This window comes from Pelodiscus sinensis, chromosome 1 (assembly GCF_049634645.1).
Source record: "Pelodiscus sinensis isolate JC-2024 chromosome 1, ASM4963464v1, whole genome shotgun sequence".
In the NCBI taxonomy this organism is placed as follows: domain Eukaryota; kingdom Metazoa; phylum Chordata; order Testudines; family Trionychidae; genus Pelodiscus; species Pelodiscus sinensis.
Genome location: NC_134711.1, coordinates 90,523,122 through 90,549,224, shown reverse-complemented (window position 1 = coordinate 90,549,224; position 26,103 = coordinate 90,523,122). Strand labels below are relative to the sequence as shown.

The window sequence follows — 26,103 nt, the reverse complement described above, 5'->3', positions numbered from 1 at the left end:
CACAGGTAATACAAGGACTGCATTGAAATGAAAAATAACAGTAAAAACATTAAGTGATCAGTCTTGAGTTTTCCAAAAGTTTTGGCTTGTTTCAGTTCCATTTGGGGTAAAAACAACATAGTCTTGTGACACCTTAGAGACTAACAAAAAGGGATAAAGTTCATGATGGTTTTTTATTTTGTAAGAATAATGTTGTGGTTGACATGAAAATGATTCCGATAGCATAAACTGATGATAATAAGTCAAATAGGAGCATAAAGCTGAGAGGATAAAGCTTCTGTAAAAGCCTAAATCAGTTAAATTAGCAAATGTGGTAAGGAAAATGACTAACCATGCATGGAAGGTAAGTGGAATCATATTTATGGCTTTGTCTATAGTAGAGAACTGAATTGTTTCTAACTGACTTGGTGGGCTGATACTGCTATAAGTACCAGTGGACCAATGAGTCCTTATTAGCCATTCTGTTCTGGTTGCAGTTTTGCCCTGTGTACACATTGTGCTCTGTTACTCTGTTGTGGCTGCATTGCCCTCTGGATTTTTTGATCCCACAGTTTCCTGCTCAGATGAAGCAGTGGATTCACGGAACTATTTATTACAAGGATTCCACCAGCATCTCTATTGTACACAAAATTGCAGGCCAACTTCAAAAGCAAAACAAATTGACATGGATAAATAGAGGCAAGAGTAGGGGTTTATGGGGCCCTGAGCCACAGCAAATGGGGGCCCCTCCCTACCTCTTGTGCATGCAGTCCCTCCCCACTACCCTTTGGACTCTCTGCAAAGGAATGGGATCAGGGTGTAGGGGCTTGCCCTGCTCTGCCCAGCCAGTGCTCCTGCTGGAGATCAGGATGGGGTGTGGTACCTCTCCCACTTCCCGGCAGGAGTGTCGGGTGGGCCGAGGGAGCAGGGCAAACCCCTGTGCCCCATCCTCATTCCTGGGCAGGATGTGGGGACACCCAGTTAGCCAGGGCCTTTGGGCAGTGTCCCTGTTGGTCTAGGGGCTAATCTCCCACTGTGGATACACCATAAAAAGCAATAGAGATGTTATCATCCAACTTCATAAGTGCATCTCACAGGAATTTTCCAATTTTCCTTTCCAGCATCTTGTAAAGGAATGGAAGAGCTATGAGGCATCAAAAGTGGGAGTTAATCCAATAAGCAGTGGTATCCTGATGTAAAATGTACTGTGTAAGGGTTATAGGCATAGGCGTGACAACTAGTTCTTGAGTTAATACCTCATTTATGCTTGAGCCCTAATGTAATTGTTGGAAATTTCCTTTTGGAATTATCTGAGCTCCATTTGCATTCTTCGCTGCTGAAATTTCCCTGCATCATTTCCTGGTTGTCCTTTCTGAAACTTTCCTATTTCTCAACAATGGTTTATTTTATACTCCCCACATTTATATGAGCAGTCCAAGTCCTTATTCGTGTGTCTCTGCATGACTAGCTCTTCCCTGATCTTCCTCTCCTGGACTTCGTCTGTCAGTCATTCCATCTCTATGGATCCAGTTTACTTGCCCCGAGGTCTGTTCTGGGTGTCTTCAATGGCCACTAAAATAGGACATAAGAAATGAAAGTTAATAATCATAGCACTTGCACATCCCTCCCTTAATACAACAAGTAATTCCCCCCTCCCCCAAATATTTAAGTGTATCTGAAGTAAGCAGGGGGACACTGGACAATCAAGATGCTGAAAGAGAACTGAAGGACAATAAGCTCATTGCAGGTCTTCACTGCTGAGGAGGAAGGGAGATTCCCAAACGTGTCATTCTTTTAGGTGAAAAAGCTGAAGAACTGTCCCAGATTGAGATGTCATAAGAGGTGGTTTTGGAACAAATAGATAAATTAAACAATAATAACTCACCAGAACCAGATGGCATTCACTCAAGTTCCAAAGGAACTCAAATGTGAAATTTCAGAATCACTAACTGTGGCTTACAACCATCTATTTAAATCAGCTTCTGTACCAAATGACTGGAGGATAGATAGTGTGATGCCAGTTTTTAAAGAGGGCTCCCAAGGTGATCTTGGCAATTACACTGGTTGAACTATAGTAAAGAATAGAATTGTCAGAGACATAGATGAACATAATTTGTTGAGGAAGTTTCAGCATGGCTTTTGAAAAGGGAAATCATGGCTCAGCAATCTATTAACATTTTTGTGGGATCAACAAGCATGTGAACAAGGGCTACTCAGTGGATATAGCATTCTTAGATTTTTAGAAAGCCTTTGCCAAAGTCCCTACCAAAAGCTCTTAAGCATAGTAAGCTGTCTTGAGATAAGATGGAAAGTGCTCTTGTGGGTTAATAACTGGTTAAAAGATAGAAAACAAAGAGTAGGAATAAATGGTCAATTTTCAGAATGGAGAGAGGTGTCCCTCAGGGATCTGTACTGGGATCAGTTCTATTCAACATATTTCATACATGATCTGGAAAAGGGGGGAAAACAGTGAGGTGGCAAAATTTGCAGATGATACAAAACTATTCCAAGATAATTGAGTCCAAAGCAGACTGCAAGAGTTACAAAGGAGTCTCACAAAAGTGGGTGACCAAGCAACAAAATGATTTTCATCTGCCAATGTTGCTAAATGCAAAATTAATGTGCATTAGAAAGCATAATCCCAATTATACTAAAGTCATGGGGTCTAAATTAGCTGTTACCACCCAAGAGAGGAATCTTGGAGTCATTGGGGACAGCGGATGAAAGCATCTGCTCAATGTGCAGCAGTGGGGGGAAAAGTGAACAGAATGTTGGGAATCATTAAGAAAGGGATAGAGAATACGACATAGAATATCTTATTGTCTCTATATAAATCCATGGTGTGACTGTGTATTTAATATTCTTTATGAAAATAGGTGTATTCCTGTTTTAAAGCATAATTCGAATATGCTTTGTGCAAAATTTTCATGTAACATATAACTGGAAAGCTTGTAATCCTCTGTGCATATAAATAAAACATACATACACCATTTCTGTACATGAAATTGGGAATATTGACTGTAGATTTATTATCAGTATCTTCATAGTGGGAAAAGCCTATTTCCAGCCCATCAGGACAAACAATGAAGAAGCTAGACACACAGCTAATAGCCTATAAGCAAGAAACAATTGAGTGAGGGAGAACTGTCTTCCTGCAGACATGTTACAAAAACATGTCCATTTTCATCTGGTGCTGAAATCCATCTTGAATTTTGTACTTTTCCACATAAATATTAGGGAATTGAACATAGATTTCCCACCATAGAGAAATTCTATACAGTATAAGGCAAGGGAAGTAAACAATGATTGTTTTCAGGTGGTTTTATAGACTGCCTCCCCACCCCAACAAGGTACATGAAAACACCTGGAAACAAATGCACTGTAATGAGAGTGTTGGAGGAGAACTGCTGGACTCAGGTCAGAAAGGACATCTCTGGCCTGAAATACTTTATCTGAAATAAGAACTAAGGCAAGACATTATTATTTTTAACAAATTCTCTTAGTGTTTGTTTTGTTTTATTTTGCTTAGTAACTTACTTTGATCTGTCTCTATCACTTGCAACCACTTAAATCCTACTTTTTATACTTAACATCACTTTTGTATAATTATTATTATTTATTAAACCCAGTGTAAACAATTGTTACATGGGGGGGGGGGGGGTGGCAGCTGTGCATATCTCTCATTGATAAAGGGATGTGACAGGGCAGGAAGCAAGGCAGCGTCGCTCCACACTAGAGGCGGCCCCAGACCTTGGGCTGGAGATCGGGAGGGGGGTCCGCACGGTGGCAGGCAGGCGGCGTAAAGCCGCAGGGCTGAAAGGGGCGCGCCAGAAGCAGCCGGCAGCGTCGTGATCGCGGACTGCTGGGCAAATGCGGCGTGACCGGATGACATCACCAGTGATGTCACGTGTGAGCCCCGGAAGGGCGGGGTGGGGAACGCGGGGGCAGAGCCAGCAGTAGACACCGAGGCAGACAGTTTGAAAGGGGCGAGGAGCCCGGGCAAAAGGGGTGGTGAGCCGGAGCGAAATGGCACCCGCCCCAGGAGGAGAGGGACAGTAAGCCTGACTCCACACTGGGAGCCATAGGAGTCGTCAGGGAAGAAGTGGCCCAGGGCAGGGCCGTGGTACCCATGAGTGGAGGGGTTAGGGGCTACAGCCCCCTCCACTGAGTAGGGACGAGTGTCCCTGCCTTAGGGCCCTGGGCTGGGACTCGGAGAGAGGGAGGGCCCGAGCCCCCTTCCCCAACCCTGGGGATCTATTTATGCCGAACCCCTAGCGGCTCTTGCGAGCACAAACACGGTCCAGAGTAGGACCGGTCAGAGAGAACCACATGTAGGTGCATAAAGCCGTAGACATTTTCCGTCTTGTACGGGTGGAGTCTGAGACGATTTGGGGGAACTGGTGACAAGGGGATATACAATTTTTGATCTTCCTGTGCATAAAACTTTTCTACACAGTAAGATGGATTTATCTGGGGTTCTGGTCTCATTGCACCTGGCTGCTGTGTCAAGTTCCTTTGACTGAGCCTTCCCAGAACTGAGCTGATCTCAGTATTCAGCTCTGCTGTGAGCTGTGACCCCCAACTCTCTATCACTGCTGGAGAACACTGGAGGGTCTGACTCAGCAGGACAGGTTCATGGAGTACCCGGGAGGGCAGGTAGGTAAGTTCAGTGGTATCTCAGCCCATCAAGCAACAGTCTCGAGAGGATTTCTGTGACTGAGCCCATCACGCCTATTTTAAATATTGCATGCAGATGTAGCCACCATATATCAAAAAAGATATATTGGAAAAGGTTCGAAAAAGGCAACAAAAATGATTACGGGTATGGAACAGCTTCTACGTGAAGAGAGATTAATAAAACTGGGACTTTTCTGCTTGGAAAAGAGATGACTAAGGGAGGAATATGATAGAGGAATATAAAAGCATGATGGGTGTGGAGAAAGTAATTAAGGAAGTGTTATTTATTCCTCATAACACAAGAACTAGAAGTCACCAAATAGAATTAATAGACAGAAGGTTAAAACAAACATTAGGAAATATTTATTCACCCAACACACAGACAACCTGTGGAACTCCTTGCCAGACGATGTTGCAAATGCCAAAACTATAACAAGGTTAAAGAAAGAGCTAGGTAAATTCATGGTGGATAGGTCCATCAATGGTTATTAGCCAGGATGGGCAGAGATGATATCCCTAGCCTCTGTTAGCCAGATACTGAGAATGGGCACCTACGTATGGATAACTTGATGATTATTTGTTCTGTTCATTCCCTCTGGCATTTGCCATTGTCAAAAGACAGGATACTGAGCTAGATGGACCCAATATGGCCATTCTTATTTTCTTAAGGAATGTGATTAAAAGTGACAATTCCATTTCAACTTTTAATTCCAGTTCTTGGTCATAAGGCACTTTCTTATTTGACTAGAGATGGTAGGAATGTATTATTAGAATTCACATATACACTTACAAGAGTGAGCGAGGATGCCAGATAAACATGAGGATGGGATAATGGCCAGGTAGCGGTCACTTTACCTAGATTAACAAAGGTTTCCAGCAAGGGGGGGGGGAAGCAGTTTTTGTTTGCCTAGAGGATATTTGAGAACCAGCGCTGTCAATGGAGAAGTTGTCTGAGTTTCTATGGGGTGGAGGGAAATATACAGTGCCCCAAATTTTAATTGTAAGGCTAGAAGGCTTGTTTAATGAAGGTTTTTGGATATAACTCCTGGGTACCGGGGGAGGAGATTACAGTATATTTGATCTCTGAGATCTGGTGGGACAGACAGCATAATTAGTTCAACTACTCTCAGGGTCTCTAGTTACCTGTACATCACTGTGTCACCAAAATATGCCAAAGGCTGATTCTCATGCATTAAACAGCAAGAAAAAATAAAAATTTACCAAGCAGTGAATTGTGTATGGACTGAGAAATACAATGACACCCTGAACTCTGCAGAGAAAACCAAGAGAGTATTGTTACGGAGGGATAAGCTGACACGGGTGGATTACAGAGGAACTAAAACAGCTGGGCTGAAGAGAGGGTCAGAAGCTATCACCTATTCTCTCCTTCCATAAAGAATGAAAGAGTTGGGGAGATAGCTGGACACTTGCACCTTCATGTGAGGCATTTTCCACAATCACTAAGAACCTGGAAAACATTCTTCTGTCCCCAAGCCTACAAAATCAGCTCCCAATGGTACATTTTAAAATGAAAAGCTGCATACCTTCTGTGGAGGGCATCTCTCCAACTCTGACTTCTGCAGACATGGCCTAAGCATAGTCTTCACGTCCGGCTCTGGATCCTGAGATTCTAGCAATGTGTCAGCAATCACCTAGTTTGGATCTTTGTCTTGCTGGTCCATAGATCCAGTGCTCTCCTTTTTTCCATCATCATTGTGCTGCAAGACACCTCAGTCTATGTAGAAGGGTGAATGCTAAGAAATCAGTCTAGTTTATTGTAAAAGGGAAACATTTTCCAGCATGAACCAGATGTACTGTAACTGTCCCAAGCCTTTTATTCTTAGATTTTTCAGTCCCTTTACCTTCTCTCAGCACTCTTTGCCACTCTGAGTGATACTGATCTTGGTACCCAATAGCTCATAGACCCAGCCATATACTAAAGTAGTGTGCAAGACCAATTTCTGGTGGTTCTGGATCACCTCATCTCCCCTTAGGACCATTAATGCCTGCACATTGGCTGTCAATCCATCTGGCAGCAATCTCATACAATGGCCTCCTTAGAGAAATGCAGATGATACTCAGAATAAAATCAGAGAAGCTAACTAGCTCCAAGGTGACAGTTGTGCTATTTGTATGCATAAGTGTTTTCCAGCAAACCTATTCCCTTTCTGACAAAGTACAGGAAGTATACCACACAACTGTATATGCCATGACCAATGTGATGTGAGATGGTAGTGGGAGGACTATTTCCACCACTATGGCTACTATGCCAGTGATTTTCTTCATCTGATGATTAGCACTGCAAATTTCTCTAGTGTACGCAAGGGCTCCATGAGGTACATTTGAAAGCTTTCTCTACATTAAAAAGCATTAGAGATATAAGTACAAAACCAAACACTAGGAACTCCTGAGTTCTAATCTAGGTTCTAGCAATGCTGCATGTTATCAAAGCTAAGACCTGATTCTCATTTACAGTAAGGCTGCTTGAGGCAACCCTAGAAGCATGAAGAAGCCTTAACATTGAGTAAAATTTACATAGTCAGTGTCAGGCCTCTTAACACTGCCACAGTGGTGTAAAGTGGCCTTTGTGTAAATGAGAAGGAAGCGCCTAACCTCTCTGATTTCCCACTTGTAATATAAGGACACTACTCCTTACAGTGGTCACCATTAAAAATTGAGCAGTCATCTCCAGGCACGTCACTGTCGGAAATCAGGGTAGTTCTCTATTAAGAGAACAGGAAAATAAGTGCCGTTATCTCTAGCATCATTGCTCATTGTGTAGTACAGTATCTGGAAAAAAGTTGACACTTTAATGACAACCACTGGGCCTCTGTGAGTTTAATTAGCAACTGGCAGTGACTTGAAACTGTAAAGTCCAACAGAAGTGCTAAATATTATTTTTAACTATGAAAGTGTGCAGCATAAGAGAGGAGAAAGCATGGATCTGAGTCTTAAAGCGCTGCTTTTCCAAATTCCAGTGTGCAGTGCATGGAAAACAGAATAGGTTGGAAAATATATTTATGTTAAGCCATTTTAAAAAGTAGTATGTGCAAGCTTTGCCTGTGCTGACTTAGCAACCATAGAAATGAAACCTTCTCAATTTCCCTTTTGTAATCAGTGTGTGCTTTCCTTTAGTGCTGCCGCTCACATACAATCTCATATACAGCACGTGTGGGCATCACTAATAAGATTTACTATTTATCCATGCCAAGTTTCATCATCCACTGTGAAAGCAGCTTGCTGAACAGAGGGAGAGCTGGACTGTAGCGAGTGCTGCTGACATTTAATAAGAGGGGGAGGGTGGAATATTGCCATGCTACAGTAATGCTTTTAAAATGAAAAATCTCATTTCCAAACCTCTTTGCAAAGCAGGGGGTAACATTTATAGAAAACTCTTTGGGATGAAGGAAGAAAATTAGTTTCAGCAGGCCCTTGTGGAGCCACAGAAATAATAGCCAGGAGTAGGTGGGCAGAAACAGAGAAAAAACTGCATTCCATTGCATCAAGAGATTCCATAAAACTTTTGGGGTATAGTCCTTGGTGCACAGGGAGTTACATGCACTGACCAGTGAGCATGCCCCTTAGAATCATATTGTGTGCAAAGAATTATGACCAATTACTATTTGCATGAAAAATATCTTTGAACACATGACCAATGTGATGTCAGATGGTAGTGGGAGGACTGTTTGCACCATTATGGCTATGGGGTTCTCTGGGATGGAATTTCCCCCTCCCAGGATTGTCTTCCTCTTTATACTGCCTCCTATCACCACCTTTATATTCAGAGATGCAGAAGTTCTCCCACTGGTTAAAGGCTGAACACAGCTCCTTTCAGAGTCTAGATTCACATCTTTAGTCAGAAGAAGCAATTGGTCCCTTCCTCTACTTCATTGATTTTGGAAGACAGAGCAAGGATGAATTTGAATATATCAAAAGCTTAAGCCACCTGTGTTCCTTCTGCATTCACATAATTGAAGGAAATGGTTTAGGATACTTTCGTCTGATCTAAAAAGCAATGTCTCCTCAATGGTTCAAATGAGGAAAATATTTTCCTCTACATTCCTGTCAAAAGACTCGGTGAGGTAAAGGGCATAGAATTCTTTCTAGAACAAGCAGTTTAATAAGGTGAAGTTGCCATTTACAAAGCTACCAAATACACAAAGGTGTGCTGGTGTACGTATTAATCAGATAAAACTAGATGTAAGATTACTTCTTTGTGCAGAGCCTAGCAATCAGACAACAAAATGTTACTAAGAAAGAAAAGAATTCTTGCCCTGGAATACCCACACATGTCTACAGGGTTATATTTATTTCTGTTAATAAACATATTACTGCAGTTTACAAAGCTTTTTCATACATATTTCAGGTGGGCATCAGATCTGCTGACTGATGGCCAGATGCTGGAGCTAATTTAACCAACTAGCATAATCCCACTTCCATATGGTAGGTAGATGGACTCGCTTTGGTTCAAACTGCGATACTCTTACTTACACTGAATAGTACTTGATTCCACAAATTGTCCTATTGATTTCAATGGGATTATTCATGGTGTAAAATGTTAAATGTGAGTAAGGGTATGGCTCTATGGATATCTGTGTGCATCTCCCTCCCAAGCAGCAGTTTTACCATGACCCTGTAGGATGTGTCCTGAATTGGTACTGGTCTCAGATGAAAGTCACTATTTGCTTATCATAGAGGGGACCAATGTTCCCTCCAATTTTTTCCATCCTTGTGTGGAATAGATTATGTGCAGATGTGCACCACAGGTAGAAACACATGCTGCTGGCTGTGGGAGGCTGTGGGCACTATACTAATCAGTTGGGAGGCACTGGAATTTCTCCCGGGCAACCGCCCAAGGACTCAGCATACAGAGCACACTGGAGAGGACCCAGGGAATGCCTTAAAGCAAAATGCCTGTGCTTTCTACCATACCAATAGTGAACATACCAAAAATATAGAAATAGAAATAACATTTAAGAAGTACTTCTTGATATATCCAACTTTACTATAGCTATGTGAATTTCTTAGCTCATACCATGGAAGCTGCTATTCTCTGCTTAAAAGGCAGGCATTAGGACAAGAAGAAATTCATTCTGAAATGAAACCGTTAAGAAAAGCTATTTCTAGGAGTTTTGAAATATATTTTAGAAAAGCTGTCAGGTAATAGTAGAGGGTGGAGGTTGTGTAAGAGTTTGGTTTAATGTAACTTGTATTTCTTTATTTTCATTATGTCCCTACCAGAGAAGTCCCCAGGATAAGACCAGCACCTTGGGACAGAAGCTGCCTTTTTCTTCTGTGTTTGTACAGCACTTGGCATAATCAGGTCCTGGTCCATGACTAGGGTTCCTAGGTGTCATGACAGGATTACTATGAATAATAATGAATCAGGCTGCAGATGGGAATTTATTGCTAAGAGCATGTGTGTGTGTTTGCTGGGGCCCTCAACGTGGGCAGTCTGATCCAGGGACCTGACTCCAAATTAGAATGAAGACTGAGATCAGAAACCACAGCAAGCAGTAAACCAGAGGTGGAGCCAGATGTCATGCCAGGGGTCGAAGTTGGAGTCAGTCAGAAGTCGCACCGAGGGTCAAAAAGCCAGAGTTCATAACTGGAGTTAGGATGAGGGACAAAATAAAGGAACAAGGTGAGGTAACAAAAAGGATCAGGCACCAGGTGAGAAGGTATGAACATGATCTCAGGAGCCTGGTCAGCAGCAGGCCTAGCAGCTAATCCCTCAGACAAAGTGTAAGGCAGGAACAGGAAGCTTTATGCTAAGAGGTGTCCAATCAGCAGCCTGCTGCTTCTCCAGTGATGCTGCTGACTCAGCAGATATAGCCATTGGTGAGAGGTATTAATTACGGTTTCCTTGTCTGGCATTGCAGAGTGGTGGTTCAGGGGGTAAGGCTCTCTCTTGCCAATCCTGCAGGCCTGGATTTGAGACCCATGATGCCTTGCACCCTCAAGGTGATTTCTAGGAGCCCTGGGGCCAGGCTTTTCGTGGTGATCCCTGTAATTTTGCAGGGGCATGAACATGATGCGCTGGCTCCCAAGAGCATTCTTCGCATCCACAATCTTCCCAGTTGATCATATAATACAGTGCTCATTTCTCTTCATATTTGGGAATCCAGGATGTCCCCACTATGTACTCCTCAATCATAGTTCCATATTTGAACTGGAGTTGGGTGCTGTGGCACCAGCTGGGAAACAGATCATTGAAGAGCGGTTTCAGGAGAGAGACATGAAATACCGGATGGATTTTCCAGGCCTGAGGGAGTACTGCAATACAAATATCACTGGACTGATTTGTTGAAAAGTGTAAAGGCCTTTGTATTAATTATCCAACTTGTGCACAGGTTGATGAGTCTGTAGGTTTTTAGTGAACAGACATACTTTTTGACCACCTTTCAGAAGTGGGACCTCCTGGCAGTATTTGTCAACAGGATGTTTGTACCTGTACCAGATCTGAGGCAGCAAGAAATGCTGTAGACAAGCGGACAGAGGGATGGAACTATAGATGAAAATCATAACTGGGATAGAAGTCACTGAATAGAAGTCATTGAATAGGGTGGAAGCACATTCTGTGTTATCAGTAAATCTGGCTAGCAGCAGTAATACACAACCCGATTATTTTAGCAGTGGTTCAGGAAACAGTGTAAATACTGTTCAAGTACCTATTTGGCCCATTCTGATTGGCCATCCATCTGGACATGATGAGATGGATGAATGCCAATGGACATTCACAACATGAAACACTTCCTTCCAAACACTGGATATAAACTGAAAACCTCAGTCAGTGGTAAGACTTTCAGGAAAGCTGGGGGTGAATAGATGCGTGGAATAAAGAGTTTTATGTGGCCAGAATCCGAAAGGGTTTCATACAGTATCAAGACTTGTGCAGTAATTTCTGCAGTTGGGAGGCCTATGCATGGTATAAAATGTGCCATTTTTGCTAAATTGATTCATGACAGTTATTAGAGTGCTGTGTCCTTCTGATTCTGGCAGTTTTACCATGAAATAAAGAGTTGTATGTGACCAGAGTCAGAAAGGGTTTCATACAGTATGGCAAAAGCCTTGTTTCAGAAGGTTTTAGTCCAAGTCACAGAGCCTAACATAGGATCAGACATCATCCAGCGTCTGTGGCCACCAAAATAAGCAGTCTACTGCATGCCAAGTCTTAGATTGTCCAAAGTTACACAGCAAACAGATTTCCAAAAAAATCACAGAAATGTTTTGAATTTGATAAGTCATCAAATTCAGCCCCCCTGGGCTATGGCAGGACCAAGTAAACCTAGATGGTTCCTAACAGATGTTTATCCAAATTGTTTTTAAATGCTTCCAGTGATGAGGATTCCGTGACCTCTTCCAGAAAGTCTATTTCAGATCTTAACTACCCTTATAGTTAGAAAGTTTTTCCTAGTATCTAAGATAAATTTCCCTTGCTGCAGATTAAGCCTTTTACTTTTGGTCCTGTCTTCAGTGGACATGGAGAATAGTTGATCACTGCCCTGTTTATAACCGCCCTTAATGTATTGGAAGACTGTTACCCAGTCCCCTCCTCATTCATCTTTTCTCTAGATTAAATGGGAAGCAAGACTGAAGGGAAAAACAACTGAGGAGAGTTGGAAGTATTTCAAAGGGACGTTGTTAAGGGCCCAAAAGCAAACAATTCCGTTGTGTAGGAAAGATAGAAAATATGGCAATGAAGAGAAATGCAAAGTGCTCCACTTAGGAAGCATTAATAAAGAGAAATGCAAAGTGCTCCACTTAGGAAGGAACAATCAGTTCCATACATACAAGATGGGAAGCGACTGTCTAGGAAGGAGCATGGCGGAAAGGGATCTAGGGGTCATAGTGGACCACAAGTTGAATGAGAGTCAACAGTGTGATGCTGTTGCAAAAAAAGCAAATATGATTCTAGGTTGTATCAACAGGTGTGTTGTAAGCAAAACTCGTGAAGTCATTCTGCCGCTCTACTCTGCACTAGTTAGGCCTCAGCTGGAGTACTGTGTCCAGTTCTGGGCGCCACATTTCAAGAAAGATGTGGAGAAATTGGAAAGGGTACAGAGAAGAGCGACAAGAATGATTAAAGGTCTAGAGAACATGACCTATGAAGCCAGGCTTCATGAACTGGGCTTGTTTAGTTTGGAAAAAAGAAGATTAAGGGGGGACATGATAGCGTTTTTCAAATATCTAAAAGGGTGTCACAAGGAGGAAGGAGAAAATTTGTTCCTCTTGGTTTCTGAGGACAGGACAAGGAGTAATGGGCTTAAAGTGCAGCAAGGGAGGTTTAGATTGGACATTAGGAAAAAATTCCTAACTGTCAGGGTGGTCAAATATTGGAATAAATTGCCAAGGGAGGTGGTGGAATCTCCCTCTCTGGAGATATTTAAGAACAGGTTAGATAGACATCTGTCAGGGATGGTGTAGACAGAGCTTGGTCCTGCCTTGAGGGCGGGGGGGCTGGACTGGATGACCTCTTGAGGTCCCTTCCAGTCCTATTATTCTATGATTCTATGATTCTATGAAATATGCCCAGGTTTCATGTAACCTTTCCTCATAGGTCAGGTTTTCTAAACCATTTATCGTTTTGTTGCTTTGTTCTGGACATTTTCCATTTAGTCCACATCTTTCTGTGGTACCCAGTACTGGACACAGTTCTCCAGTGTAGTCCTCACCCATGCTGAGTAAAGCAGGACAATTACCTCCTTTGTTTTATATTCAACAACCCTGTTAATACACTTCAGAATCATATTAGTCTTTTTTGCAGCCGCATCACATTGACAATTCATATTTAGCGTGTTGTCCACAATACCTGATCGATCCTTCCTGCAGTGGATCTTTTTAAGTCTCGGCTTGACAAAGCCCTGGCTGGGTTGATTTAGTTGGGATTGGTCCTGTCTTGGGCAGGGGGCTGGACTTGATGACCTCCTGAGGTCTCTTCCAGCTCTATGATTCTATGAGTGCTACCATCTATACAGTTATTCCCCAATTTGTAGTTGTCTCTTTGATTTTTGCTTCCTAAGTGAAGTACTTAGTACTTCTTTTCACTGAATTTCATCTTGCCAAGTTCAGACCAATTCTCCAATTTGTGAATGTCATTTTGAACTTTCAACCTGTCCTCCAAAGTGCTGGCAACCCCTCCCACCTTTGTGTTCTCTGCAAATTTTATAAACAAAATCTCTACTCCATAATACATGCCATTAATGAAAATATTGACTAATACCAGACCCAGGACTGACCCCTGCAGGACTCTGTTAGAGACATCCTCCCAATTTCACAGCAAACCATTGACAACCATTGACCTTTGAGTATCGTCTTTCAAATACTCATGCACCCACTTTATAATAATTTCATCTAGATTACATCTTCCTAATTTTTGTATGAGAACGTCTTGTGGAACAGTGTAAAAAGCTTTATTAAAATCAAGTTACATCAAGCTACTGCTTCTCCCTATCAACTGGGTCAGTAATCCTGTCAAACAAGGAGATTAAATTGGATTGGGAATATTTGTTCTTGACAAATCCATGCTGATTATTCCTTAAAAACATCTTACAAACTGGTTGTTTGGTAATTTGCTTCAGTACTTTTCCAAGTACTAAAGTTAAGCTGACTGGTTTAAAATTCCCCAGGTCCTCCTTGTCTCCCTTTTAAAAGACAGGTATTACGTTTACCCTTTTCCAATCTTCTTGGACCTCTCCCATCCTCCAGGAGTTGTCAAAGATAACTGGGTTATGGCCCTAAAATTGCCTCAGGTACAGGCAACCCCCGCACTTAAGACCTAATTGGTTCCTGGAGAACTGTCATAAATCGAGCCATCGTAAGTCAAACCCTTTTTTCCCATAGGAACAATGATATAAATGGGGGTTCCGTTCGTGGCCCGCTTTCCCTCCTGGGAGTTGTAGTCCCCAGAACGCTGGGCGCAGAGCCAGCCAGGGGTTGTGCCAAGTGGAGGCGGTTCCACGTGTCCTGGAGCTAGCGCCGGGGGCTCTGCCAGGTGGAGGCAGTGCAGCACGAGCTGCTCCCACAGCCGGCTGGGGGCTGTATTGGGTGGAATCAGCTCCACATGTCCCGGAGCCGTCGGCGTGGCGCGAGCTGGGCCCAGAGCCATCTGGAGCTGCGGGCAATTGGCTGACTCTGTGGCTCACTGATCAGGTGGGCTTGAGAGGCTGGCCCAGAGCAAGGTGATTGTAAATGGGGGAGAGGGGTCATAAATTGAGCAGTCATAAGTCAGGGGTCGTCTGTAGTTCTGTAAGCACCCTAGGATGGATTTCATCAGACCCTGCTAATGAATACACCTAACTTATCTAAATAGTCTTTATCCTGTTCTTTTCCTGTTTTGGCTTGCATTCCTTCCTCCTGGTTGTCAATACTAATTATATTGAGTATTTCGTCATTATTAAGGTTAATATTCTGTCATGGGTATTTTCAGCAGAAGTCAGGGACAGGTTGTGGACACTTAACAAAAGCTCATGAAAGCCCATGTCCTGTCTCTGATTTTTATTAGAAATATCCCGAGGTAGAAAGACAGAGCTCAGCTGGGGCTTACAGCTGCTCCAGCTCTGCTGCTGCTTCTGTGGCAGGGGTTGATCACTGCTACTTCAGTCTCAGGGGGGCTCATCACACCCCAGACACTGTTCTGGCAGCCCTGGGGCTGGCAGCTAGCTGGCTGTTCTGGCCCTTCCCTAGAAAAAGTAACAGAGGTCCTGGCAATTTAAGAAATCCATGATCTCCATGACAGAATTGTATCCTTTGTCGTCATCAATCTTTTTAGTGAATACTGAAGCCACATAGGCACTAAGCACTTAGCTTTCCTGATGTCATCAGTTATTAGATCTCTTTCCCCACTAGGACCTATACTTTTCTTTGTCTTTTGATTGCTCCTAATGTATTTAAAGAAACTATTCTTGCTGCCTTTTATATCCCTTGCCAGCTGCCCTAGCCTTTTGTATCCTAGTCTTTCTGATTTTGTCTCCACATACTTATGCTGTTCTTTTGTAGTCCTTAGCAATTTGATAATGTTTCTGCTTTTTGTAATTCATTTTTGTTTTTCAGGTCATTAAGGGGCTTGCCGAGGGAGCCATCTTGGTCTCTTTCTATTTTTCCTATCTTCCTTTGAATCAGAATAGTTTGCAGTTGTGCCGTTACTTTTGTCTCCTTGAGGAACTGCAGACTCTCCTGAACTCCTTTCCCCATAAAGTGCTACCAGACCATTTGTTGTTTTTTTCCTTTCCCTTGGATTTTCTTCCAATATGACCTTACTTACCAGTTCTATCATTTTGTTGAAGTTTGCCTTTCTGAGGTTGATTATCTCTGTTCTCACTCCTTTCTTAGAATCATTAAATCTTATCATTTCATGTTCACTATCATCCCAATTGCCTTTCACCTTCAGATTTGCTACCAATTCCTGCCTGTTGGTCAGAATAAAGGCAAGACAGAGCCACAAAGGAAATGGTATGGTTTCTGTAGGTTGAGTGTTTCTGGTTTCACAGGTTTAGGTGACAATGATAAATCCTAGTGTGAGGTACTGTTTTGTTTTTTTCAAAGATGTCCTGGTGGTAATCTCAGTATTTTATATAGGGGCATGGATCGTCATGGAGAATTGATCCAATAGAGTTGCCTCCAGGTAGACGGGCTTCTGGGTTCTTACATTAGAGTTCTCCAGCTTGGGTTCTAGGATTCTAGGTTTTTTGAACTGGGACTGGGAGAAGCTCAGTGAGAGAGAAATAATGTGTTGAGACAAAGAATGTGGGGATTAGCCAGGTGCCTCCAAAATGTTTTGCTGTTCCCCAACTCCCTCTGTTTATAGTCCTCTCTCAGGGTATGTCTACACTACCCTCCTAGTTCAAACTAGGAGGGTAATGTAGGCATACCGCACTTGCAAATGAAGCCCGGGATTTGAATTTCCCGGGCTTCATTTGCATAAGCGGGGAGCCGCCATTTTTAAAACCCCGCTGGTTCGAACCCCGTGCAGCGCGGCTACACGGGGCATGAACTAGGTAGTTCGAACTAGACTTCCTAGTTCGAACTACCGTTACTCCTCATTTCACGAGGAGTAACGGTAGTTCGAACTAGGAAGCCTAGTTCGAACTACCTAGTTCGTGCCCCGTGTAGCCGCGCTGCACGGGGTTCGAACCAGCGGGGTTTTAAAAATGGCGGCTCCCCGCTTATGCAAATGAAGCCCAGGAAATTCAAATCCCAGGCTTCATTTGCAAGTGCGGTATGCCTACATTACCCCGCTAGTTCGAGCTAGCGGGGTAGTGTAGACATACCCTCAGACCTTCCCCCGGCTGGACTAAATGATCTCTCAGGGTTCCTTATGGTAAAACCTGCCTAGACCCTGTGACAAGCTATTTAAAAGATACAGGGTATATAAACTTTCCTTCATTAACATACACATTTAAATTCTCTCTCTTCAGGATTGTCTTGTAAACTATATGTTTGTAGACTCCATTCACATAAGCTACAGAGCAATGATTTAAACAGAGAAAAACAAAACTTTGAGCTAAGGACCCAAGCAACACTGGGTAAATCTTCTAGGGTATGTCTACACTAGCCCCCTAGTTCAAACTACGGAGGCTAATGTAGGCATTCGAAGTTGCAAATCAAGCCCGGGATTTAAATATCCCGTGCTTGATTTGCATGTTCCTGTCCGGTCGCCATTTTTTCAAATTTACAAAGTCCGGACTAACTGCCCGCGTCTATACGCAGCAGGGACCCAGTAGTTCGAAATAAAGCCCTAAATTGAACTACCTGTTAAACCTCATTCCAGGAAGAATAACAGGTAATGTGGACTAGGGCTTTATTTCAAACTACCAGGTCCCTGCCACATGTAGACGCGGGCAGTTAGTCTGGACATGTAAATTTCAAAAAATGGCAACCAGATGGGAACATGCAAATAAAACCCAGGATATTTAAATCCTGGGCTTCCTTTGTAATTTCAAATGCCTACATTAGCCTCCCTAGTTCGAACTAGGGGCCTAGTGTAGACATACCCCTAGTGAGCATACAACACAAGAAAGATAAGACAATGGGTATTTTTTAACTTGATCAGAAGCAGCCACCCAGAAAAACAGACCTACTGTTTCCTATATAGACATTCAAAGAAAACTATACAATTTTTTGTAGACAAAAATAAGATCATATCTACTGCGGTATTTTAAATCTCACAGCGCTGGAACCGGGGCTGCAGTGAGGCTTCCCCAATAAGTCCTTGCTTAACAAATGAATCCCTTTCAAAAGGTGGTAAATGCAATCCATTTTAGAAGACTGGAGAGATAACGGGAGGATTAATTTTAGTAATGCCTGTGAGAGACCTGACAGGTAAGGTAGGTGGAAAGGTTCCGAAAACCTGGATGGTGAGAAATTCTGCTTCAATGATTTGATTTCAAAGTTCCTGATAACACTATAAAATAGTAGTCCTGTCAATGACGACTGAAAGTACTTAGCAGGCCCCCAGCTGCCGCCTCCTCCCCCCGCCCCATGAGCAGGCCCCAGCCTCTTCTCCCCCGCCAAGTGCTGGTGGCAGGCCCCAGCTGTCGGAGCAGGCCCTGGCCCCCCACACCATGGAGCAGGCCCCAGCCCCTGCAACGTGGCAGGTCTTGGTACCCATCCTGTGGCAGGCCCCAGGCTTGCCCTACCATGATTCTATGATGCTATGAAATCTGATGTCTATCCTGATACACAGATCCATAAAAGCTGGGCAGGAGAGTCTATTTGTGCCAGCTTGTCCTTTAATTTGTTACAGAGCCTGAGCTGAAATTGATAAAAGAGTGCAACATCGTTCCCCAGGCAGTGTCTGTGGCCAAGCATCTAACCTGGGCACAGGAAGAGCCCAACCTCAGTTTTGAAAGTTTACATCAGGCAGTCTCTGCCATGTGAGGTTCATGTGGGTTATCAAAAATGGTGGCAAAGATTTGCAGGAAAGTATCTTTTCTTATCAGTGGGTGGTCCTGCTCTAGAAGGGGAGAGGCCCACGCAAGCTAAATACCAGCTCCACCTTCCTCTGGTCCATGGCATATTCCTGGGGTTGAAGGATAAATAGGAGTTTGCACAGGACAATCAACCTGCAAAACTTGCTACAGGTGCCATTTTATCTTTCTAGAAATGCAATTCAGGGGTCAGCCACCCAAGCTGGTGTCATAAAAGGAGATAAGTGGATACCTGCAGTTGTTCCAAATGCTGAAATTTGTACAGAAAGAGCAATTTTCCATTTTTGGATGCCATATTTGATCCCTCAGTCTCTTTTTCCCAGCCTGGAGGATAGTAATCTGTTCCTGCAGACTCACAAGTTCTTGGAGCATTGATGAGGTAGAAGCACCACTAATATCCTGTATTTGGCCCAGGGGCTCAGCAAAAAGTCTTGGAAGACACTAAGAGGATCAGAGCTAACTGTCAGGGCCCATAATGTAGACAGCCGAGTTAATGGTCAGAGTCCAGAGTTGAGCTGGGGTCTAGGTTAGGAGTCACTCCAAGGGTCACAGCTGGAGTCAGTCAGTCAAGCAATGCCAAGGATCACATCAGAACCAGAAGCCAAAGCCTATAATTAGCATTAGGATGAGGGATCAGGAAAAGGATCAAGGTGAGGAGCAGGAATAGAGAGTGGGAAATGGGCAAGGAAGCAGGAGCTTAGTCTCAGGAATCTGGTCAGCAGCAGCCCAGTGACAAGGCTTGTGAGAATAGGAAGCCTCATGCTCAAAAGCAGTCTGCTGTTAGTCAGCTGATGCTGCTGGAGTCACCTGCTGCTGGGATGCCAGTTGCAGTTTCCTTATTTGACTTTGGAGTGCAGTGGCACATCGGGTCAGGGTCTCACTGCGAAACCCTGTGGACAGGGTCCAAGAGCTGTGGTGCCTTAAAGTTCTGCTGCTGAAGTCAGGCTGCAGGGAGGGAAAGCAGAGCTGAAAGTATGGAGGGAGTTTAGTCCTGAGGTCAGAGGTGAAGGATGCATCATCTGTTATAATAATAATTAAGAAGAAAAGGGGACAGATCAGCTACATGATTTCTCTTAGAGGGAGGCTTCAGTTTATCTCCATCTAAAATTCCTTGACACGTTCTTGCAGTAAAAGAAAGTAAGACAAGTTAAGTTCAAACAAGATCACGTTTACCTGATAAATGTCTTATTTTAAATTTACCATAAATTGGTATTCACAATCCAGTTTTTCCTGACTGATTTCAATGCAGATTCAGTTGCTCCCTGACCTAAATTTCTACCTGATAGTAAGATAATGGCACTCTTCATGGAATTCTACCCTTTAAAATATTTAATATAAATGTTAAGAAGACCGCTTTCATCTTCTTTGAGATATTTTAAAAACAACGTCAACATTTTCCTTTATTTTAGTAGAAGAAATGCCAGGGATTGCGGGGAATCTTCACTTCTGGGGGCTTTATACAGACTTGGCAAAACATGGACAGTCTCTGTCCAATCTTCAGAGGTGTCAACAGCCTCCACAGGGCCCTGAACAAAGTGTGTGTGGGGGGGGGGGAATGGTTCTATACTCCCAGATAGGGCAGGGCCTCAGATGGAAGGGGCCAGGTCAAAGGTAGCCAGCCCTCAGTGCTGCCCATACTGTGGTACCCCTTCCCCGCCCCAGCCCTCAGAGCCTCCTGAAGTATGCGCTGCTCCGTCGGCGATTTAAAGGGTCCTAGACTCAGGCCGCCAGCACTACTGGCCCCAGGCCCCTTTGAATCACCAGGCACCAGGGCAACAGCTCTCTTTTCCCTGCCCTGTCGGCAGGCCTGCTAGTCTTTTCCAGAGGTTAGGGTAAGGTGAGGAGGTAGCAGACAGGATAATTCCCCTCACTCCAGCAGTTTGGGAACCCACAAATCATAAAGCTGGCTCTGACATCACATCCTAATTTGGAAAACCGGCTCTCTGCTACTTGTTCTTCAGTGCCATGAGTAATAAACAGCATAATGATCAGAACAGACTGATTTAAGCACCCTTCAACAGTAGCATTGCTCCCTATAGTATTTACCTCTGATGACTTCTTAATGATGTGAGGTGCCATCGTTTCTTGAGCCATTGCCGCTTTCCTTGGTGACTGAAAAGGCTGGTTTTGCTGCGGCACAGATGCTGCCTTAGGAAAATGGACTGTCAATGAAAGAGATAGTTAAAAAAAAATTACTTTGGCAAACAAAAAAAATGAGTTTTATGCAGGTGTTAAATTTCCTGGAGTTAATCGGGTAGACAAATGCCTCTGATGCCTCATTTGGTCCATTAACTGCAATGCCACCTGCCAATGACTGGGACTGAATACTAACAGCTTTTCTAACTCTTTACAATAATTGACAAACACAGATGGATTCACAGTTCAGCACAGCCCTCCTATTCTTACCTGCTACCTTCCGAATTATGTCCCCAGTGTGTAAAACATGCCTTCTTTTTCAAATGGGTGAAATGAATGTAAGATGCAAGGTCATTCTGCTCACTTATGTGAAAATTATGTAGAGGAATGAATACCCACCAAACCAGGACCAGCATCATCCCCTCCCTGACACCATACCTTCTAATTACTATTTAAAAGGAACATTATTACTGCAGCGTGTCAGATGTGTGCTGTGAATCACAAGGAACTAAACAGGAGTTTAGAGACCATTTGAAAAGATAATGGCAAATTTTGAAGACCATAAACCACTAAAAGAGAATGTTGTTGAGAGACAAATGTGGAAAAATATAAAAATAAAACGAAATGTTGTTGTCAATATTTTTTTATTTTATTTGCTACCATTTCAGACTATTTTTATATTATCTTTCCCCCCCAACCCAGGTATGTCTTTTTAACAGCCTAGCTTAATTGATAATAACTAATCAAACATTATTTTCTAGCCTAGTGCTGTAATGAATCATGATTCTCTGTCTGAGCTAATGGTCTTATTATGGCAAAAATTTTCATGTCACACATTCAGAATTGTAATTTAGCAGGGCAAGATAAAATAGGAATGGGACTGTGTATGTAAAAATGAAAGAGAAAGGGAGAGAACACCTTTATTTGATGCCCCAATTTTGTGGCAATGGAAAAAATATTGTTTAGATGTTTTGACAGTTTCTCTATGGACAATCTTTTACACTCAAGAGCCATGTAGTAATTTCCCCCAAACTAACCAGGACTGGAAGGGATTCCCCTTTGTGATGGATCAAGTAACAAGTGTCTCTGTATAGCAGTGCAAAACATTCCCACCTACAATTATGTGAAATTTTGTTCAACTTAAATGTAGATTCAGTGACACCAGAATGCTTCATGAATTCCTGATGATTTGACTGAAGTGATTTTGTTGAAATAACCATTCCAAAAAAGTTGAGAGTTTTTTCTGTTCGTAAAAAGTTTCATTTCAAAATTTCCTTCACTGAACTGATTTTAAAAAAATTAAATAAAAAATTATGTTTTCTGATTTTCCAGAACTGACAGTTAACCAAAAAAATCTATTATTTGCACAGCTCTACTTCTATCCCCTGCAATCTCCTGGGAAGTAAAAGACTGACCTAGGTATTGAAACTTGGGATATATCTATTTTGCACATAAAAAAAACATAGCTAACCAGTCTCATGAAATTCAGGCTAAAAGGCTGTTTAACTGCAGGGTAGACTTTCAGGTTCTGGCTCCAACTTGAGCTCTGGGACCCTCCCACCTTGCGGGATCCCAGAGCCTGGGCTCTAGTTGAATTCAAACAGCTACACCAGGCATGTCAAACTGGTGTTTGGAGGGCCACATGCGGCCCGCCAGAACATTTTTATAAAAGAATGAAGTGCGGCCCACTGGCCGCTCAGAGCACGTGGCCAAGTGCCTGCTCACAGCCAGCTGGGTGCTCTGCGCTGGGCTCTCCAGCAGGCGCTCACAGCTGGCTGCTGTGCTCACGCTGCCCCAGGCGGCAACGTCAACTCCAGGACCCAGGTATTAGGTTGTGGGGGCCTTGCTCTGGGTGAGGGGGAAGGCATTAGGTTGGGGAGGCTTGGCTCTGGGGAACGAGAGAGGCATTAGGTTGGGGGTGCCTGGCTCTAGGGGAGTGGAGAGGGATTGGGTTAGAATGGGAGCATGGAAGTGCCTGGCTCTGGGAGAAAGGAAGGGGTTATTTTGTTAATATTTTGTTTTTATTTATTTATTCCCAAATAAAATCACAAAATGTATATTAATTTTATATCAATAAATGTCAATTCTTTGCAATTACATGAATAATTATATCTTTATGCAAAATCTCAAACTTACAAAGTATCTGACATTTTCAAAGAAGCCTGTTCTATTTGATTAACCATGGTCTATACTTGTTTTTATTTCAACAAAACAAGTTATGTATCATATACAAAATTTAAAAGTACCTTAAATTTATATTTAAATTAAAAAGTATGTAAAATTTTAAAATTATTTAATACGAGGAAATAACAATTTTACACAGCAAATTATTGTAATATTATAAAATATACCTAAAACATAATCTATAAAATAAATAACTACTACTTTCCGACAAAGTACATTTTCTTTGGTGGTCCTAGGGTTGCCAGATGTCCGGTATTTTGCTTGGTACCTAAAATGCTGCTTTTTTTTTTTAAATCAGTTTTTGTTTGTGCGGCCATCAATAGGCTTTGAGTTTGATATGCCTGGTCTACACAGCAATGAAACAGCCCGTTAGCCCAAGTTCCAGCTGACACGGACCAGCTGTGGATTTTTAATTGCAGTGTAGACAGACATACCCTAAATCTCTCCCTCGGTGACCATAGGGGACACCACTTAGGCTGGGTCTACATTGGCACTTTCAGCACTAAGACTTCAGTTGTTCAGGAGTGTGAAAAAACACCTCCCAAGATGACAAAAGTTTTAACACTGAAAAGCCCACGTATAGACAGAAGCAATTCCTGGCTATAAAGCTACTGCCCCTTGTTCAAGGTGGAAGCGGGGGGTTATTTCCAGGAAAGCTCTTCCCTGGCAATAAATCATGACTACACTGCCCACATCCCAGTGCTGCCCTTATTTGAATTTCTGTTGAAGCCTGATATTTGATTTTTGTGTCCTCTTTAAACCCAGCGTTTAGGTTAGTACAGGTAATTTCAGGTTAGTTGTATGTAACAAAGGGTAAGGTTGTAGGCTTCCTTATAGTGTTTGTCATGATGGCTTAGATACCACCAGTTAATCTGTGGCTGAAGTATTGTGAATTTGTGTTATTGAAGCAAGTGATAGGTGTGTGCGAGAGACAAGTAAAAGTCCAGTTGTTTCATTCTGGGAGTATAGATAACAAGAGATAGGTATTGCATTATTAACCCTTTTGACATTGTATACATACACAGAGAGGGACCAACAATCTTGCCTGGGCAAAGGGGGAAGGTCAACTCCATGTTCCCAGAAGGGGAGGGGCCTTGGGTACAAGGGGCGGGGCTGGGGCAGCCAGCCCTTAGTGTCACTCAGCATACACAACACAGGGTTCCCCCCAGCTCTCAGAGCTACCCAGAGCATGCTGCACAGTCCTCCAACAGTGATCTAAAGGACTCCGGGCTCTGGACACCACTGTTCTTGCAGTAGCTGTGATGGTGGCCAGGAACTCTGGGACGTTTTGCCTTTTAAATCGCCAGGTCCTGGGGCAACTGCCACCTTTGATGCCACATCCCCCAAGCAACAGGCCTGCATACACAGATACACCTTCCTAGCCATTCATAGGGCAACAGCGCAAAAGGATGGGTTGTATTACCCTACCAACCCACACTTACTTCAGTACTGCTTCTCTGCCTGCCTAGCTCTGAAGGCAGCACATCTGCCACTAGCAGTACAGAAATAAGGGTGGGAATACTATAACCCTCCTACAATAACCTTACACCCTCCTTCACACACAATCCCTTTTAGGATCAGGACCCCTACACTTACAACACCATTTAATTTCAGATTTAAATATCTGAAATCATAAACATTAAAAACCCATGACTTTGAAATTGACCAAAATGGACCATAAATTTGGTAGGGCCCTCCCAATTATGTTTCCACTTAATGGTAGTTCTGCCAAACCCACATTTCTCTCCCTTGCCTATCAGAATGTCATGTGTTAAAAGTAAGGCTGTCCATTAACATGTGTTAATGCCTGTGATTAACACAAGGCAGAATTAATGCATTAATTTTTTTAACGTGCATTAATCGCAAGCATTTCTGTAGCGTTACCCCTCTGAAATGCCACTGCCACGTTTCAAAGGGGCAGCGGCGTGGGAGCCTGGGATCAGCCAGGTCCCCAGCTGACCCCAGGCTCCATGCAGCACTGCCCCTTTGAAACACCGCCGCAACATTTCAAAGGGGCAACGACACAGCTGATCCCGGGCTTGGCTCAGCACTGCCCCTTTGAAACACAGTGGCGGTGTTTCAAAGTGACAGCGCTGCATGGAGCCTGCAGTCAGTTGAGGACTCCAGCTGATCCTGGGTTCCCACGGTGCTGCCCTTTTAAATGCCCCTTTGAAAAGACCCCGTGGCATTTCAAAGGGACAGCACTGCACAGAACCAGGGTCAGCTGGGGTCTCAAGCTCATCCCAGGCTCCCACGGTGCTGCCCCTTTTAAACACTGTGGCAGCGTTTCAAAGGGGCAGCACCTTACAGCTGATCCTGGGCTCCTGCGGCACTGGCCCTTTGAAATGCTGTGGCAGTGTTTCAAAGGGTCAGCGCAACATGGAGCCTGGGGTTAGCTGGAGTCTTATTATTGTTTAACAGCACAATTAATTGCAATTAATTACAATTAATGTTTTTAATTGCTTGACAGCCATAGTTAAAAGTCTTGCTGAAGTCCAGGGATATTATGCCCATCATGTCCCCTCACCTATCAAACTAGTTACCTTGTCAAAGAAGGTAATCAAACTGGTTTGGCATGATTGGTTCTTAGCAAGGCCATGCTGGTTGCTAGCAATCATTCCTTCATCTTCCAGGTATTTGTTAATTGAATGTTTTATGCATTGCTCTCACAACCTCCCAGGTATCAGAGTCAGACTGACTGATCTACAGTCCCCAGCTCTTCCTTTCCCTCATTTTTAAAGATGGGCACTATGTTAGCACTTCTCCAGTCTTCCAGGACACTTCTGTTATCCATGAGTCTGTAAATATTATTGCCAATGGCTCTGGCTTGTGCTAATTCCTTCAGAACTGCTAAATAAGCCTCTGAACCTGGTTATTCAAATCAGTCAGAAGATCTCTGGCTTGTTCTTTACTTACCCCAATCTGCATCCTTTCCCCTTTATCTATTGTAAGGTTACTAGTCATCTGGTCACATGTTACTCTTTGTGAGAAGACTGAAGCACAGTAAGCACTGAGCAGCTCTGCTTTCCTATCCTTTTCCATTACCAGCTCAACTTCTTCAGTAAGCAGCAAACCCACACCATCCTTGATCTTCCTTTTTGTCTGGCATATTTTGAAGAACACCTTCTTGTTGTCTTGCAACATCCTTTGCCAGGTGTAACTCATCCTTTGTTTTGGCTTACCTGATTTTGTCCCTACA

General features: G+C 43.2%; 2 protein-coding genes across 6 annotated transcripts in view; one reads left to right on the top strand and one right to left on the bottom strand.

Annotated features, from left to right (window-relative positions):
• The window catches only part of GRAP2 (GRB2 related adaptor protein 2), a 161,763-nt gene that overhangs the window by 66,995 nt on the left and 68,665 nt on the right, over positions 1 to 26,103 (top strand). The window lies entirely within an intron of this gene.
• ENTHD1 (ENTH domain containing 1) overlaps positions 1 to 26,103 on the bottom strand; it is a 65,868-nt gene that overhangs the window by 26,971 nt on the left and 12,794 nt on the right. For both annotated transcript variants that reach the window (XM_025185115.2, XM_025185120.2), the window contains exon 4: positions 20,631 to 20,746. In XM_025185115.2, coding sequence (XP_025040900.2) covers positions 20,631 to 20,746 — 116 coding nt within the window. The remainder of the gene's footprint in view (positions 1 to 20,630; positions 20,747 to 26,103) is intronic.